Here is a 25653-nt window from a genome sequence, read left to right as displayed (position 1 = left end):
AAACTGAGGCCAAAAAGCAAGTGGACCGTGGACCACCCTGTAGCTGGACACACTGCCAAACATGATACCCCTCATATCAATGACTGCTTCACAGGCTGTGCCATATGGATCCTTCCCACCAACACCAGCTTTTCTGAATTGCACAGGTGGAAACTTTCCTTGCAATTCATCCTACATTCCCGTAACCCTCCTGGCCTCAACCTTTGTTAGTCACCGTCCTCACCCATCCAGCCATCTCCCTGTTTCCATTCCAGCACTACACAGCTATCATTTCACCGCCACTCCCAGTCTTTTAATTTCTTTTATTTTTATTTTTATTTCTCTCCTTTCCACTACTTCCCCCCCCCCCCCCCCCCCTGCTCTGTACCTTCGCTCCTACCCTCCGTCTAAACTGCAAACTGCAACACTTCACTGTCCGCCACTCCCACCTTACTATCCCGCCCCCTCCCCGCCCCAGCCTCCTCCTTACCCCCACCCAGTCACCATTCCCATTATGCACTGGTGCTGCTGCTCACAGCTCACTGAGACTGCAGATGTGTGTGCAAGTTGCTCTTGCGTGTGTGTGTGTGTGTGTGTGTGTGTGTGTGCGTGTGTGTATGTGTGTCTACTGCTGACAAAGGCCTTAATGGCCGAAAGCTATGATTGTGTGAATCTTTTTATTGTGCCTATCGCAGCTCAGCATCTCTGCTATATGGTGAGTAGCAACTTTCCTTCTCTGGTATCATTACATTCCATCCTGGATTTTCCATTGTTTGAATATTTGAGCAGCTTTTTTAGGCAGTACTCCATTACAGGTAAAAGCATCATGTGCAAAAAGTCTGAGATTACTACCAACATTGTTTTAAAGAAGAATTGGAAAGAGACAATGCAAACACCTGGGAAAAATTCCACACCAAAATCACACAAAAGGCTAAACAATTGATCCCACTGAAAAAGAACTGAGAACCCTGGTGGGATTCAAAATGTGACAAAGTGCTGAAACAACATAAAGAGGCTTTTCTTAAGCATACAAGTAAGAAAACATTAGAAAATTAATGACACTTCAGTGAACTCAGGAAATATGTGACAAAAGTCATTCATGTGAAGGAACAACTGGATTGCACTGAATAAAATGTTTACAACTGCAGTACATGAGATTTCTATAGGACTTTCGAAGGAATAATCTGAAGATATACCCTTCAGAATTTATGTTTCAATAAATCAGGTGGAAGACTCAACTCGATCAATCAGGAAAACTGCCATGAATTGGCACAATGTTTTTCTGAACTCCTCAACTGCCCAAACCATTCTCAAGATTTCCTAAGGGAATCTTCACTTACACCCACAATGAATCCCTACTGCCCTTGCAAGAAGAGATTAACAGGCATATTTTCATACCCAAAAATAACAAAGGTTCAGGAGACCTGAAAAATCCTGGGCCAAATTCCCTTGAAGAATTTGCGCACAAATCACAGCAGAGATTTAGCAGACAGAAAAACTAGCAAAATACTGGAAATGTGACATAATTCATCCAACATACAAGAAATGTGATGAAACCAATTTAAATAACTATAGAGGAGTATCCGTTCTGCAAGTTACATACAAAATTGTGTCAGCATGCCTCTGCCAAAGTCAATTTCCACACTGGCCAAAGTTATATAGAACAAATATTCAATTTAAAAACAACATTAAAATACAGAGTGTTCAGGAACAACTTGATTATATGTTCCTTTGTGGACTTCAAGAGGGCATATGATTCTGTTAATCACCAATTCCTTTGTACCACCCTCAGAAAATAAGGACTCCATCTGAAAACCCTAAATGTCATCAAACAATCACTCACCAACACAACCTCCAAAGTAAAATTCATGGGTGAGATGCCAGAATCATTTCTGACCAAAGCGGCATTCGGTAGTACAACAGTCTGTTTCCTAACCTCTTTAACACTAGGTGTACAATATAGATCATTTCAGACCCAAGAGGGTTTGTCAAGGGCCCCATCCATCCATAATCATTGCAGGACAAAATGCTCTCATGACTGTTAATCATTTATTAGGTCATACAACTCACAAAAATTTCATCCCCCTATCCCACCTAGAAGTACGAAAAATTTATCTGTTGTACCTGAAGTACCATGTGGGTCATTCTTTACCTACATACAGTTTAACACAATTTTATATCAATAATACATGTTTTCAGAAACTTAAGTAGTTTCTGGGTGTGCTTCAATGTTGTTCACAAGATCTTGGAGAATATTACGACAGTTTAGGACAAGCATAGCCTGAAATACAAACTCGGAGGTCAGATGATGCTTCATATTGCTTTTGGTTCCCTACAGTCCTGTGACATCCAGTCATCTTAGGTTTTATTCTATGTCATCGAGGAGGCAATGCAAGGAAACTGATAAATTTTGCTTAGTTCAGAAATATGGAATCTGTTTACTGACAATTGCATTGCCTGCTGCAAGTCAGGTGAGAACATAATTGTGGTTGTACAACTGTATTCTTGCATATGTAGGTGCCCCTTCATACAGTACATGCTGAGTAAACCTGAAAGGTAAGGGATAAGAAACTGATTTTTGTGTGATGCTGGCAAGTGCTACTTCCTGAATGGATTCCCTCACTGTGGCGAGCATGGAATTTGTGATCCAAGCAAGGGCTTTGGTCACCATGTCATTATGAAATTGGCGCAACTATTCCTCAACTGTGATTGTAACATCACGACTGACAACTTCTTCACCTCCATGAAACTGGCAGATGAACTGAGACAAAAAGGAGAAAGTTTAGTTGGGACTCTTCTGAGATCACTCAAAGAGGTTCCCTCTGCAGCAGAAAGCGGAGACGGCATGCTGTATTCAACACACTTGTACAAGTTTGGTGACAATTTTCTCACATTATACCTATGGAAAAATTAAAAACAGTGTCCTTATTCTGAATAACATGGGAGTTGGATATCAGGTCAATGGGAATACTGAGAAGAAACTTCCAGAAACAGTGAAGTTTATAATGAAACAAAGGCTAGATTGATATAATTGACCAAATACCTAGACTCAACAGTGTCCAAACTGGCAACCATAGATGGGTTGTGCATGTCTTTTACAACTTTCTTGAACTTGCCATGACCAGTGCTGGCACAGTTTTTAAGTTATTTACCCCTAAGACTATTTTGCACTGAGACTTTATCCTCAGAGTAGGAGATGAGCTTCCTGGCCCCTACAAACTGCAGAGAGCAGCCGATTTCCTCTTGCAGGCACTTGGCACTGGCACTGGCCAACCTGGAAGTAGAAAGTGCTGTGAAATTCAGGTTTCCTTCAAAGAACAAAAGATGAATAAAACATCATGCATATGTATCAAATGTGACAGGTATGCGTACTAAAGCTGCCAAGCCAAAACTCTTATCAAATATCTGAACTATGAGCACATTCAAGCTTAGATGATTCTGTTCACTCCTTTATTCCTACATATTTCCAAATATTTGTAATTCTAGAGTTAAATTGTTTGTTCTATGTTTTTGTTCCTTGATTTCAACAAGCATTTTAGTCACATACTGCACTTCAGAATCTTTACAAATTCTTGGCACTTACCTTATTTGTATGTAACAGTAAAAATACTATAAGTGCTCATATAAGCAGTATGTTTTGACTCTTTTTCACTCTTTTTATAAAGGAAAACTATATAATATTGTTTACTTACTTGTTTTAATGATGTTTAATGAAACACTAAGGAATTTCTGTTGTAAAATAAAAACAGTTTATTTCTGAAAATTTACTTTAGACAATGTACTATTCATTTTAAAGACGAAATTATCCTTTTGTTACACTTTAGAGTCTTCTTAAATGAATTGTTAACACTACTCCTTTTATCATGAGACAATGACCTTGACCTTAAGCTTTCACAATACAGGCAGCTCTTATTTATATAATACATACAGGTACTGACAGAAAATTAGTGTTAGAATATTTGTTTGTTTTCATATTAGTACACATTGTAGCTACAGATAGACCAACACCAAATAATCATTGTTAAATCTTATGTTGAAACTTCCTGGCAGATTAAATCTGTGTGCTCGACCGAGACTCGAACTCGGGACCTTTGCCTTTCACGGGCAAGTGCTCTACCATCTGAGCTGCTGAAGCATGACTCACGCCCGGTACTCACAGCTTTACTTCTGCCAGTATCTCGTCTCCTACCTTCCAAATTTTACAGAAGCTCTCCTGCGAACCTTGTAGAACTAGCACTCCTGAAAGAAAGGATATAGCGGAGACATGGCTTAGCCACAGCCTGGGGGATGTTTCCAGAATGAGATTTTCACTCTGCAGCGGAGTGTGCGCTGATATGAAACTTCCTGGCAGATTAAAACTGTGTGCCCGACCAAGAATCGAACTCGGGACCTTTGCCTTTCGCGGGCAAGTGCTCTACCATCTGAGCTGCCGAAGCACAACTCACAACCGGTACTCACAGCTTTACTTCTGCCAGTATCTCATCTCCTACCTTCCAAACTTTACAGAAGCTCTCCTGCGAACCTTGCAGAACTAGCACTCCTGAAAGAAAGGATATAGCGGAGACATGGCTTAGCCACAGCCTGGGGGATGTTTCCAGAATGAGATTTTCACTCTGCAGCGGAGTGTGCGCTGATATGAAACTTCCTGGCAGATTAAAACTGTGTGCCCGACCGAGACTCAAACTCGGGACCTTTGCCTTTCGCGGGCAAGTGCTCTACCATCTGAGCTGCCGAAGCACGACTCACGCCCAGTACTCACAGCTTTACTTCTGCCAGTATCTCGTCTCCTACCTTCCAAACTTTACAGAAGCTCTCCTGCAAACCTTGCAGAACTAGCACTCCTGAAAGAAAGGATATAGTGGAGACATGGCTTAGCCACAGCCTGGGGGATGTTTCCAGAATGAGATTTTCACTCTGCCGGGCACACAGTTTTAATCTGCCAGGAAGTTTCATATCAGCGCACACCCCCCTGCAGAGTGAAAATCTCATTCTGGAAATCTTATGTTGTTGAACACTTTTGTACAATCAACTGCCAGTGATATGTTGATATTAGATGTGTATACCTGCATCAAAAGTGAATCAGTACATCACATGGAAAATTCTGTGATCCTGTGTCGCTAACATAGCTGTCAAACAGGTCACAATGGATTACCAAGCCTCAAAAATTCTTGTAAAAGGATTTTATTACTTCCATGTAGTCTGGGGCACCCAAAGAATGTGTGATCTGTATCTTCTTCTCCAGAAGAGCAGAAACATGTCTCTATTATGTGCAGTCTGTGAAGATATTTAGGGAAACATCCCTGGTTAAATTTTGATCTGGTGACTGGTGAGGTGCCTAAGCACTGCAATTGTATATGATTTTGTGGAATAGGGGACAGATGGGTGAACTGTTGCATACTTCTTGTCTCCGTATCTTGCAGTTCCCTACCATTTCCATTGTCAGTCTTCTGTCATGTATTTGTGTGGGCACATGGGTAACCCATACTTGGGATTGCAGTCCTTACTGTACACCTTATCACAGGGCCTTCTTTGGATAAGTGGTTGACAGATTCATTGCCAGTGATCCCACAGTGTGATGTCACGCAAGGGAAATTAATGAAATGGCCTGCTTCATACATTGATTTCAACACTTGGATAACCATGAATACAATGATATTTTCAGCCAAACAGATGCTAAAATTTTTAAGTATGACCAGAGCAGACAAATAGCCACTGAGTCAGAAATTCAGAGAACCTGACATCCATGAGCAGAAATGAAATGCTTCTAGTAATGCAATAAGTTCTGCAATCATGATACTTGCATCATCTGGTCATTTAAATAGTCCAGACTTCTGCAATCATGGTATGCAGTACTCCCTTCTGAAAGAGTCACTGGTTTGGGAGCCATCAGTATAGATATACAAGGCATGATGAAAAAGTAACGGAAATTTTTGTTTTTCTTAAAGGATCTTTATTTGTTCAACAACATCAACTTTGTACCTCCAAATTAATCCCCCTCAGATATAGTATACTTGTGCCAGCTCTTTTTCCCATCTTGGAAGCACTTCTAGAACCCACTTTGCATTATGGTGTCCCGTTCCTTAAGCAGTTTTGTTTTTATATCATAAATGGTGGCAAAACAACACACTTTCATGGTTCTCTTCAGCTTTTGGAATAGAAAGAAGTTGTAGGAGTGCATTTCTGGCAAATATGGTGGCTGAGGAAACATAAAAGTTTTGTTTTTTGGCATAAAATCATGAGCAAACATTGAGATGTGAGCAGGAGCATTATCATGATGCAATTGCCATGAATGGTTTTGCTACAATTCTGGTCACTTTCTTTGGATTGCTTCATGCAAAGGGCACATAACTCCAAGTAGTATTCTTTATTGGCCACACAACTGTAAGGCAGGAGCTCATGATGCAATATCCCATTGTAAATGAAGAAAACAGTGAGGAGAACTTCCACACATGATCCAATGTGTCAATTTTTTTGGTTCTTGACTCTTCTGGCCATTTACATCAGGACAATTTTCGATGTCATATTTGTATACCCATGTTTTATCACCTGTTATAACCTTCTTTAGAAGTTCAGGATCATTGTCAACTTCATTCAGTGATTCCTTAGTGGTGTCCTTTATGGTTGAAACTCAACAATTTCTTAACAAACTTTGCTATATGTTTCACACCCGAAACATCTGAAAAAAATGCTAGTGATCCAGAAGAGACCAGTTAAGCACCGTGTGTTAAGTATGAGGCAGTCAATTTCAGATTGTTGGATGCATACTGGTGCCCTTTACGAAGCAACTTGGCACAGAAATACCACCACCATGGATGAACTGGAGGATCATGTGCTTCAACCAAGAGTGTATTGTTAAGGGTGGAGCACATTGTCCCCAGACAAACTCTCAGTGATTTTACACTGGCATTTATTAATTCTGTTGAGTTAACTGCCAGGTGCTGATCCATAACAACCACTCCCATAGACAATGACTGGATACACCATTGTATGGTAAAGTGTTAGTGGTGCCGACATTCAAGCCCCACCTAAGTTATGTCATAGGTCTGATTATGTTGACAGCCATGTTGCCTTTATTAGTCACATATTTCATGGGTGCCTTCCAGGTTAGCATATGGTTGATGAAGAGTCCCTGGTATACAACGTTGCTACCATGAGTCCACAGCTCGTGGTCTAGTGGCTGGCGTTGCTGCATCTGGATCACGGGGTCCCGGGTTCGATTCCTGGCTGGGTTGGGGATTTTCTCTGCCTGGGGATGGGGTGCTTGTGCTGTCCTCGTCCTCCTTATCATCATTCATGAAAGTGGCTACATTGGACTGTGTAAAGATTGGGACTTGGTAAGGGTGCTGATGACTGCGCAGTTGAGCGCCTCACAAACCAAACATCATCATGATCATCATAATCATCATCACTGCTACTAGGAAATAACTTGTGTACAATATTTATTCAGTATATTATAATAAGAGAAATACTACTATGGAAAGAAAAAACAGACAGTAGGCCAGGTAACCACTTACCTCAAATAATACATGGATGGGAACAAACACGCTTAACTATTTGAAAATTTGACATTTTATGGGCCTTCAAGTATGCCAATGAGCTGCTCATCATTCATCCAGAGGGGGATATCTGTTATATGGTACTTCAATCTATTTTTGTTTATTGTTGATTGGTATAACTTCAGTTTTTGATGAAGCCATTTTCAAAAAGTATTTGTTTGAGGTGATACTTAGTCAGTAAACATGTTCTGTCTTTCCAAATATTGGATGTTCACTTGCAAATGAAGTAAGTGTTTGGATTCTTATCATGTCTGATCTGAAATTAGATTTTTTAACATTCAAGAGATGTTACTAGTAATTATTTCTTAATTATCTGTTTTGCAGTTGATGAAGCAGTGAACATAGCACATGATTGTGTATTTGTCAATCAGGGACAGGCTTGCTGTGCAGGAACAAGAACATTTGTGCATGAAAACATATATGATGAATTTGTTAAGAAAGCCAAAGCAAAAGCTGAAGCAAGAAAGGTTGGTGATCCCTTTGAAGATGGTGTTGTTCAAGGTCCTCAGGTAATAAAAAAATATGATCTGCAAATTACTGTGTATGGATAACATACAACATCTATTTTTAAAATTAACTATGAATGACATTCAGTTTATTACACTACTGTATGTGCATTTAGATCACAAAAGAGAAATCAGTCATTAATAATGCTAAATATTGACTGACAAAAGAAAATATAATATTTTATGTGGGATATTTATAAAAACAAGTCTTCTGTTACTGAAAGAGAGAAACTAACAATGACAATTTTCAGAACTGTGTTCTGGGTAGGACTTAAACTCTTGACATCAGCCTTTTACCAGCACCATGAAATACACTCAATCAGTCATTGTAACTACCTTTTGTCTTAGTTTTACTGACATGCTGACTAGCTCTTAGGAAATAAAACCAACTCCCCATAAGAAACATCCTGCCAGATTAAAACTGTGTGCGGGGCCGAGACTCGAACTCGGGGCCTTCGCCTTTCACGGGCAAGTGCTCTACCAACTGAGCTACCCATGCACAACTCATGCCCTACCACCACAGCTTTACTTCTGCCAGTACCTCGTCTCCTACTTTCCAAACTTTACAGAAGCTCTCCTACGATCCTTGCAGAACTAGCACTCCTGAAAGAAAGGATATTGCGGAGACGTGGCTTAGCCACAGCCTGGGGGATGTTTCCAGAATGAGATATTCACTCTGCAGTGGAGTGTGCGCTGATATGAAACTTCCTGTCAGGTTAAAACTGTGTGCCGGGCCGAGTCTCGTACTCGGGATCTTCATGTGCATCTGTGAGCAAATACCATCTCACACTCATTTAGATTTTCATCTTAGCTGTGATCAAGAGTAGTGCTACCGAGGTGAAACTATGAGAATCAGGTCAGTATTGCTAGAGGCACAACTCAAAACATCTAGTGAAGCCTGAAGGAAAGTAATTGTAATGTTAATTGTGAATATGATGTATGGAACAAGTAACTAACTATGGTTCCAAAAGTGATATTCCTGGTTGTGGAGACAAGAGAAAAGGGTTTTAAAATTGTATGTGGTGATAGAGTAAATGGGGTAACTGGTGATACACAGTCTAACTATTGTGTGATGCCACAAATAATTATTTTATTTTAAGACACAAATGAGCTTAAAAACTGCATTTGTAGCTGATTTAAAAATGGTATAATCATACCAGAAATTGTCAAGAAATGATAAATTTCTTCTGAATAAAAAATAACTTTTTCATTTCCAAGAAGTTAATCTCATATTTGTTAGTTCACTGTATAAATCACAACAACCTCAATGATATATTTCTGTCTTTTGTATCAGCTCAGATGTTTTATACCTAGTTAAAAAATTACTCCCTACTCCTCCAAAGGCCCTACTATGATATTTTACAGATTTATTGAGAAAACTATGAGGAGTTTCTCACTTGTGTCGCTCTCTTTGCTTTCTCAATACCAATAAAACATATTCGTACCCAGAAAGCCTATCAGTGTGGTTATTATGGAGACAGAAACCTCTCAGCTCTTCTCTGTCCTCTCTGGAACATGTCAACAGTGTATGTGACATTGGAAGCAACCCATTCAGTTGTCTTGGTTATTAAATGTATATCTGGCATCAGATTTTCTTGTACAAATTTCTTTACATTCGTAATTGAAAACTTCCAAGAGAGTTTTTCATCTTAATAATGTTTACAATTCTAGACTGACATGTAATATGCACAACTTAACTTGCAGATTCTCATGTGGATGACGAGTTATGTCCCCTAATAGTAGGCAGTGGTCCAGAAGCGTCTAAAGAGATTACATGTGCCATTAGCTCATTATATGCAGTAACTCGTATGGACATTGTACAATGAATTAATGTAGACTTTCCCATTGTATTCTACTAATGAAAAGCTCTTGGGTTTCCATATAGCTGGCAGCTTTATGGTACCGTGATGATGCTATGCTGAACAACCAGCTGTTGGGGGCAGCATTATAAAGGAATCCACAGAAATACAGAGTCATGAGAGTCTTGTAAATAGAGATGAAGGTCACCAAAATAGTAAGGCTTGAAAGCTACCATTAGCTGCATTACAACAAGAGTACACCCACCACTTTTCAAAACACAAGACACATCTAGAATACTCATGCAGACGCAGAGGTTTGAGCACAGCTTGTGGCCCACTTCCCACCTTACACCACTACACTCCCCCCCCCCCCCCCCCCTTCCCCCCGTCGCCCACTGGTTGCACAGGGGACCTAGCTGACTGCAGCTAGGTGGGTGGGGAACTATTTGTATAGATATTGGGTCATTTGTAATATCTTGACACTTTGCCAGAAGATGATGAGGATGACACATGACACTCACCAAAATGCCATGGTATGTTAATGTGGCCCCCCAGCTGCAAAACTGAGAGCTTTTCATCATTGTTCTATGAAGATAAAGAAAAATAATTAGCATCTTTTATGATATGTTGTCACAAACAAGGAAAGATAGCTTTCTTGGATGTGGCATGTATTCAAAAGAAGTTTTTGTGCCGCGCGGGTTTAGCCAAGCAGTCTAAGGCAGTGCAGTCGTAGACTGTGTGGCTGGTCCTGGCGGAGGTTCGAGTCCTCCCTCGGGCATGGATGTGTGTGTTTGTCCTTAGGATAATTTAGGTTAAGTAGTGTGTAAGCTTAGGGACTGATGACCTTAGCAATTAAGTCCCATAAGATTTCACACACATTTGAACATTTTTGAAGTTTTTGCCCCATGCCATTCATCACACTTCTCTACTGAATCTTACATTGGCTCAGTAAGAAGAAAAGTACACAGCTGTACAACTCAGTCAGCCTAAGCACCAGGGCAATGTAGCTGCACATATTACAGGACAATGTAGCTGCACATAACTTTAGCATTTACTTGTCTCTCATAAATGTGTGAAACATAGCTGGCAGTTTGAATGAGATATGCCGGCTGTAGGGGATTATGTGGCTGAAGGATGTGCGTGTGCTGATGACTGACAAGTTAGGCAACATGCTCAAAACCTGTTAAAATGATACAGTAGAATGTGTTACTTCACAAGTTATAATTGGGTTTGAGTATTTGTTATTGCATAATGACTGCACATGTTTGATCACACTGAGTGATGTTCCAACCATCAACAGATCACATTTGATTTTGGTGTATGCAATACACTGTTGTTTTTAACTTGTAGACTTTGTGTTTGCCTATGTTATTTGGTAGCTGTGCTCACCTATAATAATTCAGCAATATAATATTATAATCGTATAACAGTCAAATACATTGACAGACTTTATATAAGGAATCTTTCTAACCCCTAGACTGCTTTTGCTAGTCAGTTATATATGAAGAAGAATGTAGTGCAAAAGCAGCAATTTCAGTCTTGTTTATGCATGTGTCAATCACACACCGCCTCAACTATGCAGTGAATGATTACTTTTACACCTTCCATTACTTTTAGTTTACCCAGAACTCTCCAGATAATTCATTTAGTGAAATTAAATGCCTGTCTGACCCAGGGACACCCATGCAAGCTTAGGGACTGATGACCTTAGCAATTAAGTCCCATAAGATTTCACACACATTTGAACATTTTTGAAGTTTTTGCCCCATGCCATTCATCACACTTCTCTACTGAATCTTACATTGGCTCAGTAAGAAGAAAAGTACACAGCTGTACAACTCAGTCAGCCTAAGCACCAGGGCAATGTAGCTGCACATATTACAGGACAATGTAGCTGCACATAACTTTAGCATTTACTTGTCTCTCATAAATGTGTGAAACATAGCTGGCAGTTTGAATGAGATATGCCGGCTGTAGGGGATTATGTGGCTGAAGGATGTGCGTGTGCTGATGACTGACAAGTTAGGCAACATGCTCAAAACCTGTTAAAATGATACAGTAGAATGTGTTACTTCACAAGTTATAATTGGGTTTGAGTATTTGTTATTGCATAATGACTGCACATGTTTGATCACACTGAGTGATGTTCCAACCATCAACAGATCACATTTGATTTTGGTGTATGCAATACACTGTTGTTTTTAACTTGTAGACTTTGTGTTTGCCTATGTTATTTGGTAGCTGTGCTCACCTATAATAATTCAGCAATATAATATTATAATCGTATAACAGTCAAATACATTGACAGACTTTATATAAGGAATCTTTCTAACCCCTAGACTGCTTTTGCTAGTCAGTTATATATGAAGAAGAATGTAGTGCAAAAGCAGCAATTTCAGTCTTGTTTATGCATGTGTCAATCACACACCGCCTCAACTATGCAGTGAATGATTACTTTTACACCTTCCATTACTTTTAGTTTACCCAGAACTCTCCAGATAATTCATTTAGTGAAATTAAATGCCTGTCTGACCCAGGGACACCCATGCAATAGTTTGTAGGGGAAGGGGGGGCGGGGGCTAAACTTGGAGTACAGAGTATTTTAATTATTTTGGGAGACAAATGGTGACTTGTACATAGCCAAAAACCTGTCCCAGTTCTGAAACCTGCGTAGTACTTACTCCTAAATCATTTTCTTGAAAGAAAAACACATGAATACACTATATTTGTGTCTTTCTTGAGAGGTGGGGGGAGGGGATCAACCCCACCTTGTCCCACCCCCTCCTCCCCTTGCCTGCCTGGTTATAGGTGCCCTTGGTCAAGCCACATTTCAGCAGTTAACCTCACTAAGAAGACCTGTGCACCACAATTTTGTACATAAGTTTTGTTTCTTTTGTCCATGTAGCCATATTTAAAGATTTGAAATTTTGAACTCAATAATTGTATAATTATTTATTACACCAATTACCATGTGAATGGCTTCCTCTGTCATTTCCAGTAGAACAATTTCAGATTTAAAGATAAAAAGCAAACAAATTGTGTTTTGTTCTAGTAACATTTGGTTATTACTTACCAGTGCTCAGCTTATTAGGCTCCCATCAAGTAACACCTATTTTTACCTGGTGACCTCAGTTTGTTCTCTTTTCTCTTTTAAATATACTATTTGTATTACTAAATTACTCATCATCTAGTAAGCAGTAAAATAAATTGCGAAACATGAATGTTATGAAGTAAATTTTGTTCTGTTTCATGTAATTCAGTTGAAATGATTTGACAGGTTCTTGCTGTGAGAAGACTGAATCACATATCACATAGTCAGAATGATTTGAAATGTCCCATAACTTGAACATTTCAGACAATAGTAAGGTTTCACTGATGTAGTTGACATTGAACAGAATTATTACCACCAACAAAGCAGTCTTTATTACCTGAGAAAATGAAATAAAAAATGGTAATTACTTGGAGGCAGAATGTCTGGCCACAACTTACACTCAGGAGACAAAAATTCCAGTACTGCCAACAGACAGTTATGACAAAAATTCTGACTTTTGGAATTATTAGTTTCTTCCTCAAAGAGTAAAGACGGAGCGGCAGCCAAAGATTAGACAGGAGATGCAGTTCACTCAAATTGCATGATATGAGGAACCCACATATTGTGAGTATGAAGGAAGACAAAGTTCAAAAGGGGAGACTTCAAAGAGAGTTGGAGGTCAAAGATAATATATTGGTAAGCACAGTGCCAGCTTCAGTCCAGAGAACAGAATGAGAAGTAAAGATGGATTAAGAGAAAGAGAAATGAGAAGTGACATGAGTATTTCAGTTACAAGTTGTCCACTCAAAACTAGGAGGAAAGTGGGGGGGTGGGGTTGGGAAATGTGGAGGGTAGGTGTACAGAATAGAATAAAAAGATAAAAATTGGAAAGCAATAAAATGTTAACTGAGTTAACAAATATAATAAAAAATATTAAAGTGTGCCCCAAAAATAAACTTTTCTTCAATGCTCATACAGGTGCTCAGCTAGTTCATCGTGTTATTACAAAAGGTGGATCACTCTCATCCTTGAATCTGAGTCACCTACCCCTACTTTCTAACCTTCCCCACCCATCCCTCTTTCGTCCTAAAGAAGGAATTAGTAGTTCCATAAGCTAGGACAGTTTCTAGTACTTTTAAATGTGTCTATCAGCAGAATTGGAATTTCACCTCTACAAGGTAAGTACTGGCCAGCCATCCTGTCTCATAATTTTATAATTTTCTCAAGTGAGTTTTCCATTTGATACAAATAAAAATGTACATTAAGAGCTGACCTGTCTAATTATTGTTTCAAATTCAGAAAAACTGCTAATGAAGATAGTTCTTTACAGATCAATGAGAAAATGATGAATAAGGTTCTGGACTATATTAAATCAGGAAAGGAACAAGGAGCTCACATCGAATGTGGTGGAGAACGTCTGGGTACAACAGGTTATTTTATCAAGCCAACAGTCTTCTCAAATGTTACTGATGACATGAAAATTGCAAAAGAGGAGGTAAGCACTTTTTATTGTTTTGTCTTTGAAAGTTTTATTGTCTTTTCTGAATATAAGCTGTAGTTTATGATTTTCATTTGCTGAAATTAATACCATATTCCATTCATGACACAATAAGGTGCCCATGCCTCCAGTAGTAAGGTAAAAGTAATCTGTATCAAAATTGTCAATACAATAACCATAACTAATTACTTTTTCAGTCATCATCATCATCATCATTTAAGACTGATTATGCCTTTCAGTGTTCAGTGTTCAGTCTGGAGCATAGTCCCCATTATAAAATTCCTCCATGATCCCCTATTCAGTACTAACATTGGTGCCTCTTCTGATGTTAAGCCTACTACTTCAAAATCATTCTTAACCAAATCCAGGTACCTTCTCCTTGGTCTACCCTGACTCCTCCCACCCTCTACTGCTGAACCCATGAGTCTCTTGGGTAACCTTGCTTCTCCCATGCGTGTGACATGCCCCCACCGCCTAAGCCTGTTGAGCCTGACTGCTACATCTATAGTGTTCATTCCCAGTTTTTCTTTGATTTCCTCATTGTGGATACCCTCCTGCCATTGTTCCCATCTACTAGTACCTGCAATCATCCTAGCTACTTTCTTATCCGTAAGCTCAACCTTACTGATAAGGCAACCTGATCCAACCAGCTTTCGCTCCCATACAACAAAGTTAGTCGAAAGATTGAACGGTGCACAGATAATTTAGTCTTGGTACTGACTTCCTTCTTGCAGAAGAGAGTAGATCATTGCTGAGCACTCACTGCATTAGCTTTGCTACACCTCACTTCCAGTTCTTTCACTATGTTGCCATCCTGTGAGAATATGCATCCTAACTACGAAACCGTCCACCTGTTCTAACTTTGTTCCTCCTATTTGGAACTCAATCTGTTTATCTCTCTTTCCCACTGACATTACTTTCGTTTTGGAGATGCTAATCTTCATACCATAGTCCTTACATTTCTGATCTAGCTCTGAAATATTACTTTGTAAACTTTCAATCAAATCTGCCATCACAACTAAGTCATCCGCATATGCGAGCCTGCTTATTTTGTGTTCACATATCTTAATCTCACCCAGCCAGTCTATTGTTTTCAACATATGACCCATAAATAATATGAACAACAGTGGAGACAGGTTGCAGCCTTGTCTTACCCCTGAAACTACTCTGAACCATGAACTCAATTTACCGTCAATTCTAACTGCTGCCTGACTACCTATGTCAAGACATTTAATTGCCTGCAAAAGTTTGCCTCCTATTCCATAATCTCATAGAACAGACAATAACTTCCTCCTAGGAACCTGGTCATATGCGTTTTCTAGATCTATAAAGCATAGATACAATTCCCTGTTCCACTCGTAACACTTCTCCATTATTTGCCGTAAGCTAAAGATCTGGTCCTGACAACCTCTAAGAGGCCTAAACCCACACTGATTTTCATCCAGTTTGTCCTCAACTAATACTCGCACTTTCCTTTCAACAATATCTGAGAAGATTTTACCCACAACGCTGATTAAAGAGATACCTCTGTAGTTGTTGCAATCTTTTCTGTTTCCATGTTTAAAGATTGGTGTGATTACTGCTTTCATCCAGTCTGATGGAACCTGTCCCGACTCCCACACCATTTCAATTATCCCGTGTAGCCATTTAAGACCTGGCATTCCACTGTATTTGATGAGTTCTGACTTAATTTCATCCACCCCAGCCGCTTTGTTGCACTGCACTCTATTGACCATTTTCTCCACTTCCTCAAATGTGATCCTATTTCCATCATCATTCCCTTCCCATTGTACATCAAAATCTGAAATATTACTGATCGTATTTTCACCTACATTGAGCAACTCTTCAAAATATTCCCTCCATCTGCCCAAGGCATCAACAGGATTCACCAGCAGTTTTCCTGACCTGTCCAAAATACTTGTCATTTCCTTCTTACCTCCCTTTCGGAGACTGCTAATTACACTCCAGAATGATTTTCCAGCAGCTTGATCCAAAGTCTCCAACCTGTTTCCAAAGTCTTCCCAAGGTTTCTTCTTGGATGCTCGAGTTATCTGTTTGGCTTTGTTCCTTTCTTCAACATAACGTTCTCTGTCTACCTGAGTTCTAGTATGTAGCCATTTTTGATATGCCCTCTGATGTGTTGGTAATGTGCCAACACCTTGTAGATAGAGGAGGCTGAAATCTAACGCAGACGGGCGTGAATTCTGGAACAGGATAAGGAGTGAATGCTAATAAGAAAAGTATGCAGCTCCTCGAATACTTAACTTTATATCGTCCTTGTGGTACATCGCTCTTGATAATACAGATAGACTATCTTCAGATACGGTTAATGGCGCCTTGCTAGGTCGTAGTCATGGACTTAGCTGAAGGCTATTCTAACTGTCTCTCGGCAAATGAGAGAAGGCTTCGTAAGTGTAGTTGCTAGCAAAGTCGTCGTACAACTGGGGCGAGTGCTATATCGTATCTCGAGACCTGCCTTGTGGTGGCGCTCGGTCTGCGATCACACAGTGGCGACACATGGGTCCGACATGTACTAAATGGACCGCGGCCGATTTAAGCTACCACCTAGCAAGTGTGGTGTCTGGCGGTGACACCACACCCTCTTTTTCCTTTTACAGGCTGCCTTGACTGTGTCATTCCACCAAGCTGTTTGCTTCATCCTACCATTACACACTACTGTTCCAAGACATTCCTTAGCCACTTCTAGTACTGTGTCCCTGTACCTTGTCCATTCCTTTTCCAATGACTGTAATTGACTACATTCAACTAACTGGTACCTTTCTGAGATCACTGTTATGTACTTGTGCCTGATTTCCTTATCCTGAAGTTTCTCCACTCTTATCCTCCTACATGTGGACCTGACCTTCTGCACTTTCGGCCTCACAATACCAATTTCACTGCAGATTAAATAGTGATCAGTGTCATCAAAGAATCCCCTGAATACACACGTGCCCCTCACAGCCTTCCTGAATTCCTGATCTGTTATTATATAGTCAATGACAGATCTGGTTCCCCTGCCTTCCCAAGTATACCGGTGAATGTTCTTATGTTTAAAAAAGGAGTTTGTGATTACTAAGCCCATACTGGCACAGACATCCAAGAGTTGTTTCCTGTTCCTGTTGGCCTCCATATCCTCTCCAAATTTACCCACAACCTTTTCATACCCTTCTGTTCGATTTCCAATACTGGCATTAAAATCACCCAAGACAAGAACACTGTCCTTGTCCTTTACGCTAACAACTACATTACTGAGTGCATCATAAAAACTATCCATCTTATCTTAATCTGTCCCTTCACAATGCGAATATACTGACACAATCCTAATTTTCTTGCAGACACTTTCAAATCTATCCACATCAGTCATTTGTTTACATACCTTATTGCAACTACGCTGGGTTTCATTTATTTCCTGATGTAAAGCCCTTCACCCCATTATGCTATTCTTGCTTTGACTCCTGACAGGTAGACCTTGTATTCTCCCACTTCCTCTTCTTTCTCACCCCTTACCTGAATGTCACTAACAGCTAAAACGTCCAACCCCATCTTACTTGCAGCCTCTGCCAGCTCTACCTTCTTCACAGAGTAGCCCCCATTGATATTAATAGCTCGCCATCTCGTTACCATTCGTTTGCCGAGTCATATCTTAGGAGTCCCTGGTTTGTCAATTAGAGGTGAGACTCTGTCACCTCCAAAGGTCCGAGGCATTTTGCTGTGATTTTTGCCAGCATCATATTTAAAGTACCAGGAAAGCAGGTTGCTAGCCTTACTTGCCCCGTGTTCCATTGGGTTTTACCCCTAATGGTTGAGAGAATAACTGGTGGATTTGGTAGTCTTTGCCGTCTGAGCACAAAGGTGACCACGACTCAGAATATATCTGAGATGCCCAGCCTTATTCCAAAGTAACTGGTATCCCGACTGTCAGGACCACTTACCTGGCCACTCATATATTGCCCGTGGTTCATGAACTAGGACATGACAACAGGAGTCCACACCATGAACCACTTTTTCAGTTAGTACAACAAATATTTACTTTTACATGTTGAAACATTCAGTCATCTATGTACTATTCATACATCATTTTTCTAAGTAAAAGTCAATGAAGTGCACATTATTCTCTATCTATGCTGTTTAGTTATTAGCACTGATAAATTATGCTACCAGTCTGAAGAATATTTTCAACAGCCTGTAGGTCATGCAATTCTCAGTATAGCTGATAAAAACATATACAAATCAACAAAAGGGCACATCTTACTTTTGAACTAGTTTTTCTTCAGGATGTGAAAAAGAGGAAAAAGTGGGTGCATTAGGGAGGGGGCATGTCTATCCCAGAAACTAGGCTCATGAGGTATAAAGAGAAAGGGGGAGAAAGTTTAGGCAAATGGTATTCTGGAGTAGAGGGAAAGATTAAGTAAGGAGATAGGTTTATTGTCTAACAGCATTCAAGTGTTCTGGAAATTTGACGAGTGATGTTCTTATGTAAAACACTATGCAGTGAATGAATGCCATCTAACAGTCTCACATATGACACTCCTTTTAATGTTTTACTTTTTCCTGAGGTGCAGCTAAATATGTTTGTGGATTTCTGCATAGGCAGGTGTTAAAGAGAGATCAGTTAATGGGAATATGAACATTGGAATAAATATGTCAACAGGTATGTTGCATAGGTTAGGAGGGTGATGGAAAGCAACTCTTGTGTAGTGTAATGATAGTATTAGGAAATAATGCTCTGATTTCAGAGTTCAAAATAGGAAATTCATATCTCTATGGATAGAGCAGTAACCTATTCAGGCATTAAAGCTGTGAATGGCATTGGGTAATGAGAAGTTTGGGAAAGAGTGCTTTAAGTGGTTTGGAGGTAAAAACTTTGCTGCTCAGAGAGCAAGATGTGGATACTGTCACGGGTGATTCTAGAAGTTGGTCTGGAGGGGGGGGGGGGGGGTTGGCTTAGTGGGGGGTGGGGGTGGGAGGAGGGGAGGGGGTTGGGGGGAATGGAATATAGCTTAACAAAAGGAGAGTTGGGGTCCTCCACCGACAAACTTGTAAAATTTGGTGTTGCTTAATGTAGTTTGTGGTAATTTTTGGAGTTCAGTGTAAAAACATATCTACAGAATGTGTGTGCCTGGGAAAATAATACGATTTAACCCAGATGTTTGGCAATTTCAAAGTTTTTGTCTGGGGTCAGTAATTTAAGTGTTGGTAGGCATACCCGGCACATTTAGCTTTCTTGATTATTGTAAGTGGTACTCATACATTAATATACATCCAATGAATATTAATAAAGACACCCATTTTAAGTTAAATGTTATTTATTGGTTTAGATAGTAAGCTATTTGCCACTCTTATTCTTAAAATGTATTTGAAATACATTGCAACCTATACTGCTACATGACTATATATATATAAAAAAAAAAAAAAAAAAAAAAAAAAAAAAAAAAAAAAAAAAAAAAAAAAAAAAGATTGAATCTGTTGAAGTAATATATTTGCTGATTTGTGAAGTCATTTTATCCATGTAATATGATACTCCATTGGGGGATGGGAGGAGGGGGGGGGGAGAGGGAGGGACACTATACTATAGCCCCCATAGCCCCACCTCCCGTGCCATGGCCCCTGGATACTGTCCAAGAGATTTGTTTCTGGATCAGATCAGGAAAGCTCTTACTGCTAGGAATACTGTTCTTTGTGTGTTTATATCAATTTCTATCAGCTGTATTAACAGCTGTGCCTCCTGAATATAAATGATGGCCTGTCTGTCTGTCTCTCTGTTAACAAAGTGATTTTTTGAATGATATTTTCCTTTTTATGCAATAGCCTTACTAAAAAAAATTGTTGCCTTGTTGGTGTATCGACACACAGGAATGCTCAGATAGGTATACTGTAAGATAATGTACAATAACTATAAAATGAAGACATTCACAAATTTCACCTCTGTTCTAATTTAAGCTTTTCCTACTCCCATTATAATTAAGTATGTTGCATTAATTGACATTGCCAGTAAAAATAATGATAGAGCTTCTCTCCAAAATACAGTGCTATTATAAATGATTCATTTATTTTAAAAGTTTTATATTTTCCAAAGTATTACAAGTACAGAGATGACTGATGGATGATCGAACCATAAATGCACCAGTTTTGCCTTATGCCCACCAGTTGACATAATGAGTGTACTGTCCTGACAATATGGCTTCAAAGCAAGAAAGATTTTTTGTGTGTTGGCATATGTGTGATGTTTGTCTACTACAACAGTGCAGTGTGCATTCAGAAGAAATTATGGAAAAGAACTGCCATGTAAACAGAGGATTGCGTGTTGTTATTGACGGTTTATGGACACTGGTTGTCTCTGTAAATGGTCTGGTTGTCTTGGTTGACCAAGTGTGCCAGATGCAACCATGGAGAGGGTGAGAGAATGTTTTGTATGCAGTCCAAAAAAATCGATGATCCATGCAAGCCAGCAAGTCATGAACTTGAATACCGCAGCAAACTGTGTGGAAGGTTTTGTGATGGTGTTTACTTTTTGGCACATACTGTCTGCAGTCATGCAACAATTAAAATCAGAAGATCATGAGTGGCACCTTCAGTTTTGCATCACAATGTAGGAAGCACTCGAGGATAGACATTCAACCTCCAAGCTAATATGCAGCAATGAAGCAACCTCCGATTCACCACAATATGAGTGTGTGGTGCACTTAAAATCTTCATGAAATTGTGGTGCAGGGATGAGATTTGCCAGAGATCAATTTTTTCTGCATAATGTCACAGACAATTCTGTATAGGCCATTTTTCTCCTGTGAGAAGACTGTGATGGCTACCTCTTACTTTGATATGTTGCAGTTGTGGTTGTTTCCACAAATGAGTTCTGATTCTGAGAATTTCATCTTCCAACAAGAAGAGGCACCCTCTCATTGGAGCATTTATGTTTGGCACTACACAAATGATGAAATTCTGCATTGCTGGATTGGGCATAGTGGTCCCCCAGATCACATGAACTAATGCTTTGTGACAGTTTTTGTATGGTGGTATGTTAAGGACTATGTTTATGTACCCCCACTGTCAAGAACATTGGAACAGCTCAGAGAAAACATTAATGCTGCTTTGATGACCATTGACAGTATACTATGTAAGGTACAGAACAAACTTGATTACCACTTGGACGTATATCATGTGGGCAGAGGAGCACTCGTAGAACATTTGTGGAGTGAAAAATGCAAACTTGTTGAGCTTACAGTTCTATTCATGCACCAGTCACATTTGTATACATAATACTTTGGAGAATATAGAGCTTTGAAAACAAATGATCATTTACAGTAGATTTATACATCATTTAAAGTTTGAAAACATTCAAAATGTTGCTGTTTCAGATATTTGGACCAGTTCAGAGTATTTTAAAATTCAAAACTCTTGAGGAAGCCATTGAAAGAGCAAACAATACTTCTTATGGGTTGGCTGCTGGAATCTTGACAAAGGATATCAATAGTGCACTCACTTGTGCAAATGCTTTAGAGGCTGGGAGTATTTGGTGAGTTTCAATATATGTGTATTCCTCATACTTTTTAATGTGTGAATTAATGTTATTGTTATGTTACTGAGTCAAACATATGTTATTGTGCTCCAGAACAAAAGTTTATTTTATTTATCTCCACATGATCTCAGGTGTCTCAGTTGTTTCTTACAAGGAAAACTCCACATTGCACCCCCTTCAGATTTAGTGGTAAGATAGTTCAGTGGACACACATGAAAACAAGAAAAAGGTGTACTCAACTGTGAAAAAAAGCAAAATATAAACAGTGAATGGTTTGAGGACAAGAAGTGGAATAAAGAGCAAGCTGAAACAGCCATAACATGGTGGGTAAGTGGTGATGGTATCAGAATGCCTTTCTGTACTCTTGGTAGTTGTCATACTATACATTGGTTACAGAAAATGAGTCAGGTGGTAAGATTACATTACCATCGCAAGTAAATGTGATGAATAGTGAGAGCAAGCAAGATACAACATAGATGTCTCACAGAAAATAAAACAACAAATAAATGCATGTGAACTATGTTACAGCTAATAAATTCAAGAGTCAGGACTTCTAAAATGGAATGTGACTTCAAAAATGTTAACACCGTATGTTTTGACAGTGCACAGAGAAACAGTGCAGCTTATGTGACAGACTATTATGTTTTCATCTTTTCTCTGGGGAGTTTTCACATTCATACGAACATGTATATTAAGCAAGGATGCCTATCTCACTCATTTACCATGCATACAAATTAGGTGCGTCTATAAGAGATTCCTATTGCGTGACAGACATACTGTCACTAATGCCATGTATGACACACCAGACATCGTTTCCTGTAGAGGATTTGGTTGACTTGTCACCTTTGTCATCAAATGTTTGTGGTTCCCATTTGAAAGCCACTTCCTTTCAGCTGCTAATAGAGTAGTTGTGCAGAATCAAATGTCATTATAGGTCCCTGTCTCACTACCTTATGCCTTTCTGTTACAAATGGACATTACACTATGACACAGACACAAATTTGAATAAAGCAAATGGTGGAAATAATAATAATAATAATAATTTAGCATAATGGAAGTTTGAACAGAGTTCACCTGCTCACCGGCAGTCCAGCACTGTAGCCACTTAACCATGATGCCATTTGCATTCCACTACCTCTATATTGCACTTCTTGCTCTTGGACTATTCACTGTTTCTATGTTGCTTTTTTTCACAGTCCAGTTCACATTCTTCCTGTTTCCATGCTTGATCTGTGTTCATTTTTGACGGGCTGTCCACTGGGCCCTCTCACAATCAAATCTGATGGGGGATGTAATCGGGAGTTTCCCTTGTTAGAATTTCGACAAACTGATTAATGTTGTCAGTTCATAGTCTTAGTTTTCCTTTTCTATTATTCCTTATTTGCCATTACTATCATTACACAGAAGAGATCAGGAAAGAGCAGAAGTTTCAGATAGATTGCCTACTGGTAAGGCAGGAATTTTTGAAACCAGATTTTAAACTGCAAAACTTTTCCAGGGGCAGGTGTGGACTCAGACCATAATTGTAAATTGAATCTGAAAGGTAGGAAGTTAAGGAGGTGGGAAGTGGATAAAGTAAAAATGCAGAGCTTATTGAGAGTTTCAAAGGAAGCACTGGGCAGTGATTGGCTACAACAAGGGAAAGGGATATAGAAGAATATGATTGAGGAGCTTTGGGAACTGGAATAGTAATGGCAGTAGAACACTAAATTGGCAAAGAGGCAAGGTCCAGAAGAAATCCTTGGGTACACAAGAGATACTGAATTTAATTTACAAATGTAAAAAATTTAAAAATGTAAGAAATGAGGTAGGCAAAAGGGAAGACAGCTTTTAAGAAATGAAACTGACAGAAAGCACAAAATACCATAGCAGGAATGGTTAGAGAAATATACAGCTGTAGAAACATACATGATTATGAGACAAACAGAAGCCACTTGTATGAAAATTAAAGACACCTTTTGAGAAAATAGACCCACCTTAATTAATGTTACAAGCTCTGGTGGGAAACCAGTATGAACCAAATTGAAAGAACTTTTTCAAAACAAGGTCCACAGCATAGATGACATTTCCTCAGAAATATTAAGATCCTTGGGAATCATGACATAACTGTATGTGAGATATACATGACAAGTGAAATAAACTTGGACTTCAAGAAGAACTTAGTAATTTCAATTTCAAAGATGTGGGTGCAAAAAGGTATGAGTACTACCAAACCATAAGTTTAATAAGTCATGTTTGCGAAATACATACTGACACAAATTATTGAAGAATAGAAAAACTGGTAGAGGTGTACCTTAGGGAAGATCTGTTTGGCTTCCAGTGAAATACAGGAATATGTAAGACAATATTTCCTCCACAACTTATGTTAGATGCTAGGTTAAAGAAAGGCAAACCAATATATGTATGCAACAAATATTGGAAATCCACAGAGCACACTTTTAACCTCAAGCTAATTCATACAAAAACCTTCCATTAAACATTATTTATTGCAAGGAATGGTCTCATATCCGTAATCTAACATGATCAGCTTTATTGAATTGCAGATCATTAAATAACAGGCACTTCAGGCAAAATGTTTCTGCAAAAAGATGAAAATTTGTCTTTTAGGTTGGGATCCATAAGTTCCAGAAACATATTTTTTAATGTACATGAATATAATTATGCCAGACTATTGGCTTTGTGAGTTGAGGAACGTGTTCTTGAAAATGCACATATTTTTACAAAGTCTGCTACAATGCAGAAGGCTCATATAGTAAGAGGAAGTGGGTGAGGGAGGCCATTCTGTGTAATAAAGGTTATAGAGAAACTCAGTTTAGCAGACATACAGAGACAAGGCACTGACACCTTCCCATGTTGTAACTGCTCTGTACATCCTAAAGCTGTCATGCCATCTTTTTATAACATTACAGATATTTCATTCTTTTGAGAGACTGTGTGACCACATTAGTCACAGAACAGTTAGTTGAACCATTCTTCTCACACTGTCATGGTACAATTTTATGATAGTGTATAAAGTAATAGAAATGTGCTAGAAAATTGTGTACCTTATAACATTTGTTCTCAAATGCTATGTGCTTTCTGCGTTCAGTGTAATGATTGATAAATTCATTGTATTATTTTAAGGGTCAACTGCTTCCTTGTTATTCCTGTTCAGGCACCATTTGGTGGATATAAAGAGTCTGGAATTGGTAGGGAAATGTAAGTAAAAAATAATCCTTTTAAATAACATGAGTTACTGAACAGAAATATTTTTTAATGACAAATTTAACTTTTTGCAGGGGAGAAGAAACACTACATGAGTACTTAGAAGTGAAGACAGTTTCTGTGAAGCTCCCATCCAAGTCTTGAAGTGTTTCCAAGAAATGAAACAAGGCTTTGCTGCTTTTATAATATTACAGAACCAGCAGTATTCTTTGTTAAAATTATTATTTCTCAGGATAATTTCTAATGAAGTAAATCATTTGCAATTTTTAATAAACTGTTTCCTAATTTATAGTCTAGTGTATTCATTTTATTTAGCGTGCTGGTACTGCTCCATGTCTGTCATTACTCTGAACCATGTCTGTCATTACTCTGAATTTCAACTGTCATTTAACCAAATGAAGAAGCATTAATGGATTGCTATTAAGTATTACTTCTTGCCATACAAAGGCAGTAGCCCATTTCACTTTTATAAAACTGTAAGAGTTTCATGAGACGATGAAAAAATAATAAGATTCCAGACTTAATTTTATGTCACTGAATACTGTATAGAGTCTGCTATTATAG

General features: G+C 38.9%; 1 protein-coding gene across 1 annotated transcript in view; it reads left to right on the top strand.

The window, feature by feature from the left end:
* Positions 1-25380, top strand: part of LOC126481320 (aldehyde dehydrogenase 1A1-like) — a 96583-nt gene extending 71203 nt beyond the window's left edge. Inside the window, exons 8-12 of the mRNA XM_050104983.1 lie at positions 7860-8044; positions 14202-14366; positions 21725-21882; positions 25009-25083; positions 25164-25380. Of these exons, the coding sequence (XP_049960940.1) occupies positions 7860-8044; positions 14202-14366; positions 21725-21882; positions 25009-25083; positions 25164-25233 (653 nt within the window). The 3' untranslated portion in view covers positions 25234-25380. The remainder of the gene's footprint in view (positions 1-7859; positions 8045-14201; positions 14367-21724; positions 21883-25008; positions 25084-25163) is intronic.
* Positions 25381-25653: the final 273 nt, after the last annotated feature.

The sequence above is a fragment of the Schistocerca serialis genome, chromosome 5 (genome assembly GCF_023864345.2).
Source record: "Schistocerca serialis cubense isolate TAMUIC-IGC-003099 chromosome 5, iqSchSeri2.2, whole genome shotgun sequence".
Taxonomy (NCBI): Eukaryota; Metazoa; Arthropoda; class Insecta; order Orthoptera; family Acrididae; genus Schistocerca; species Schistocerca serialis.
This window is presented reverse-complemented; position numbering and strand designations above follow the sequence as displayed.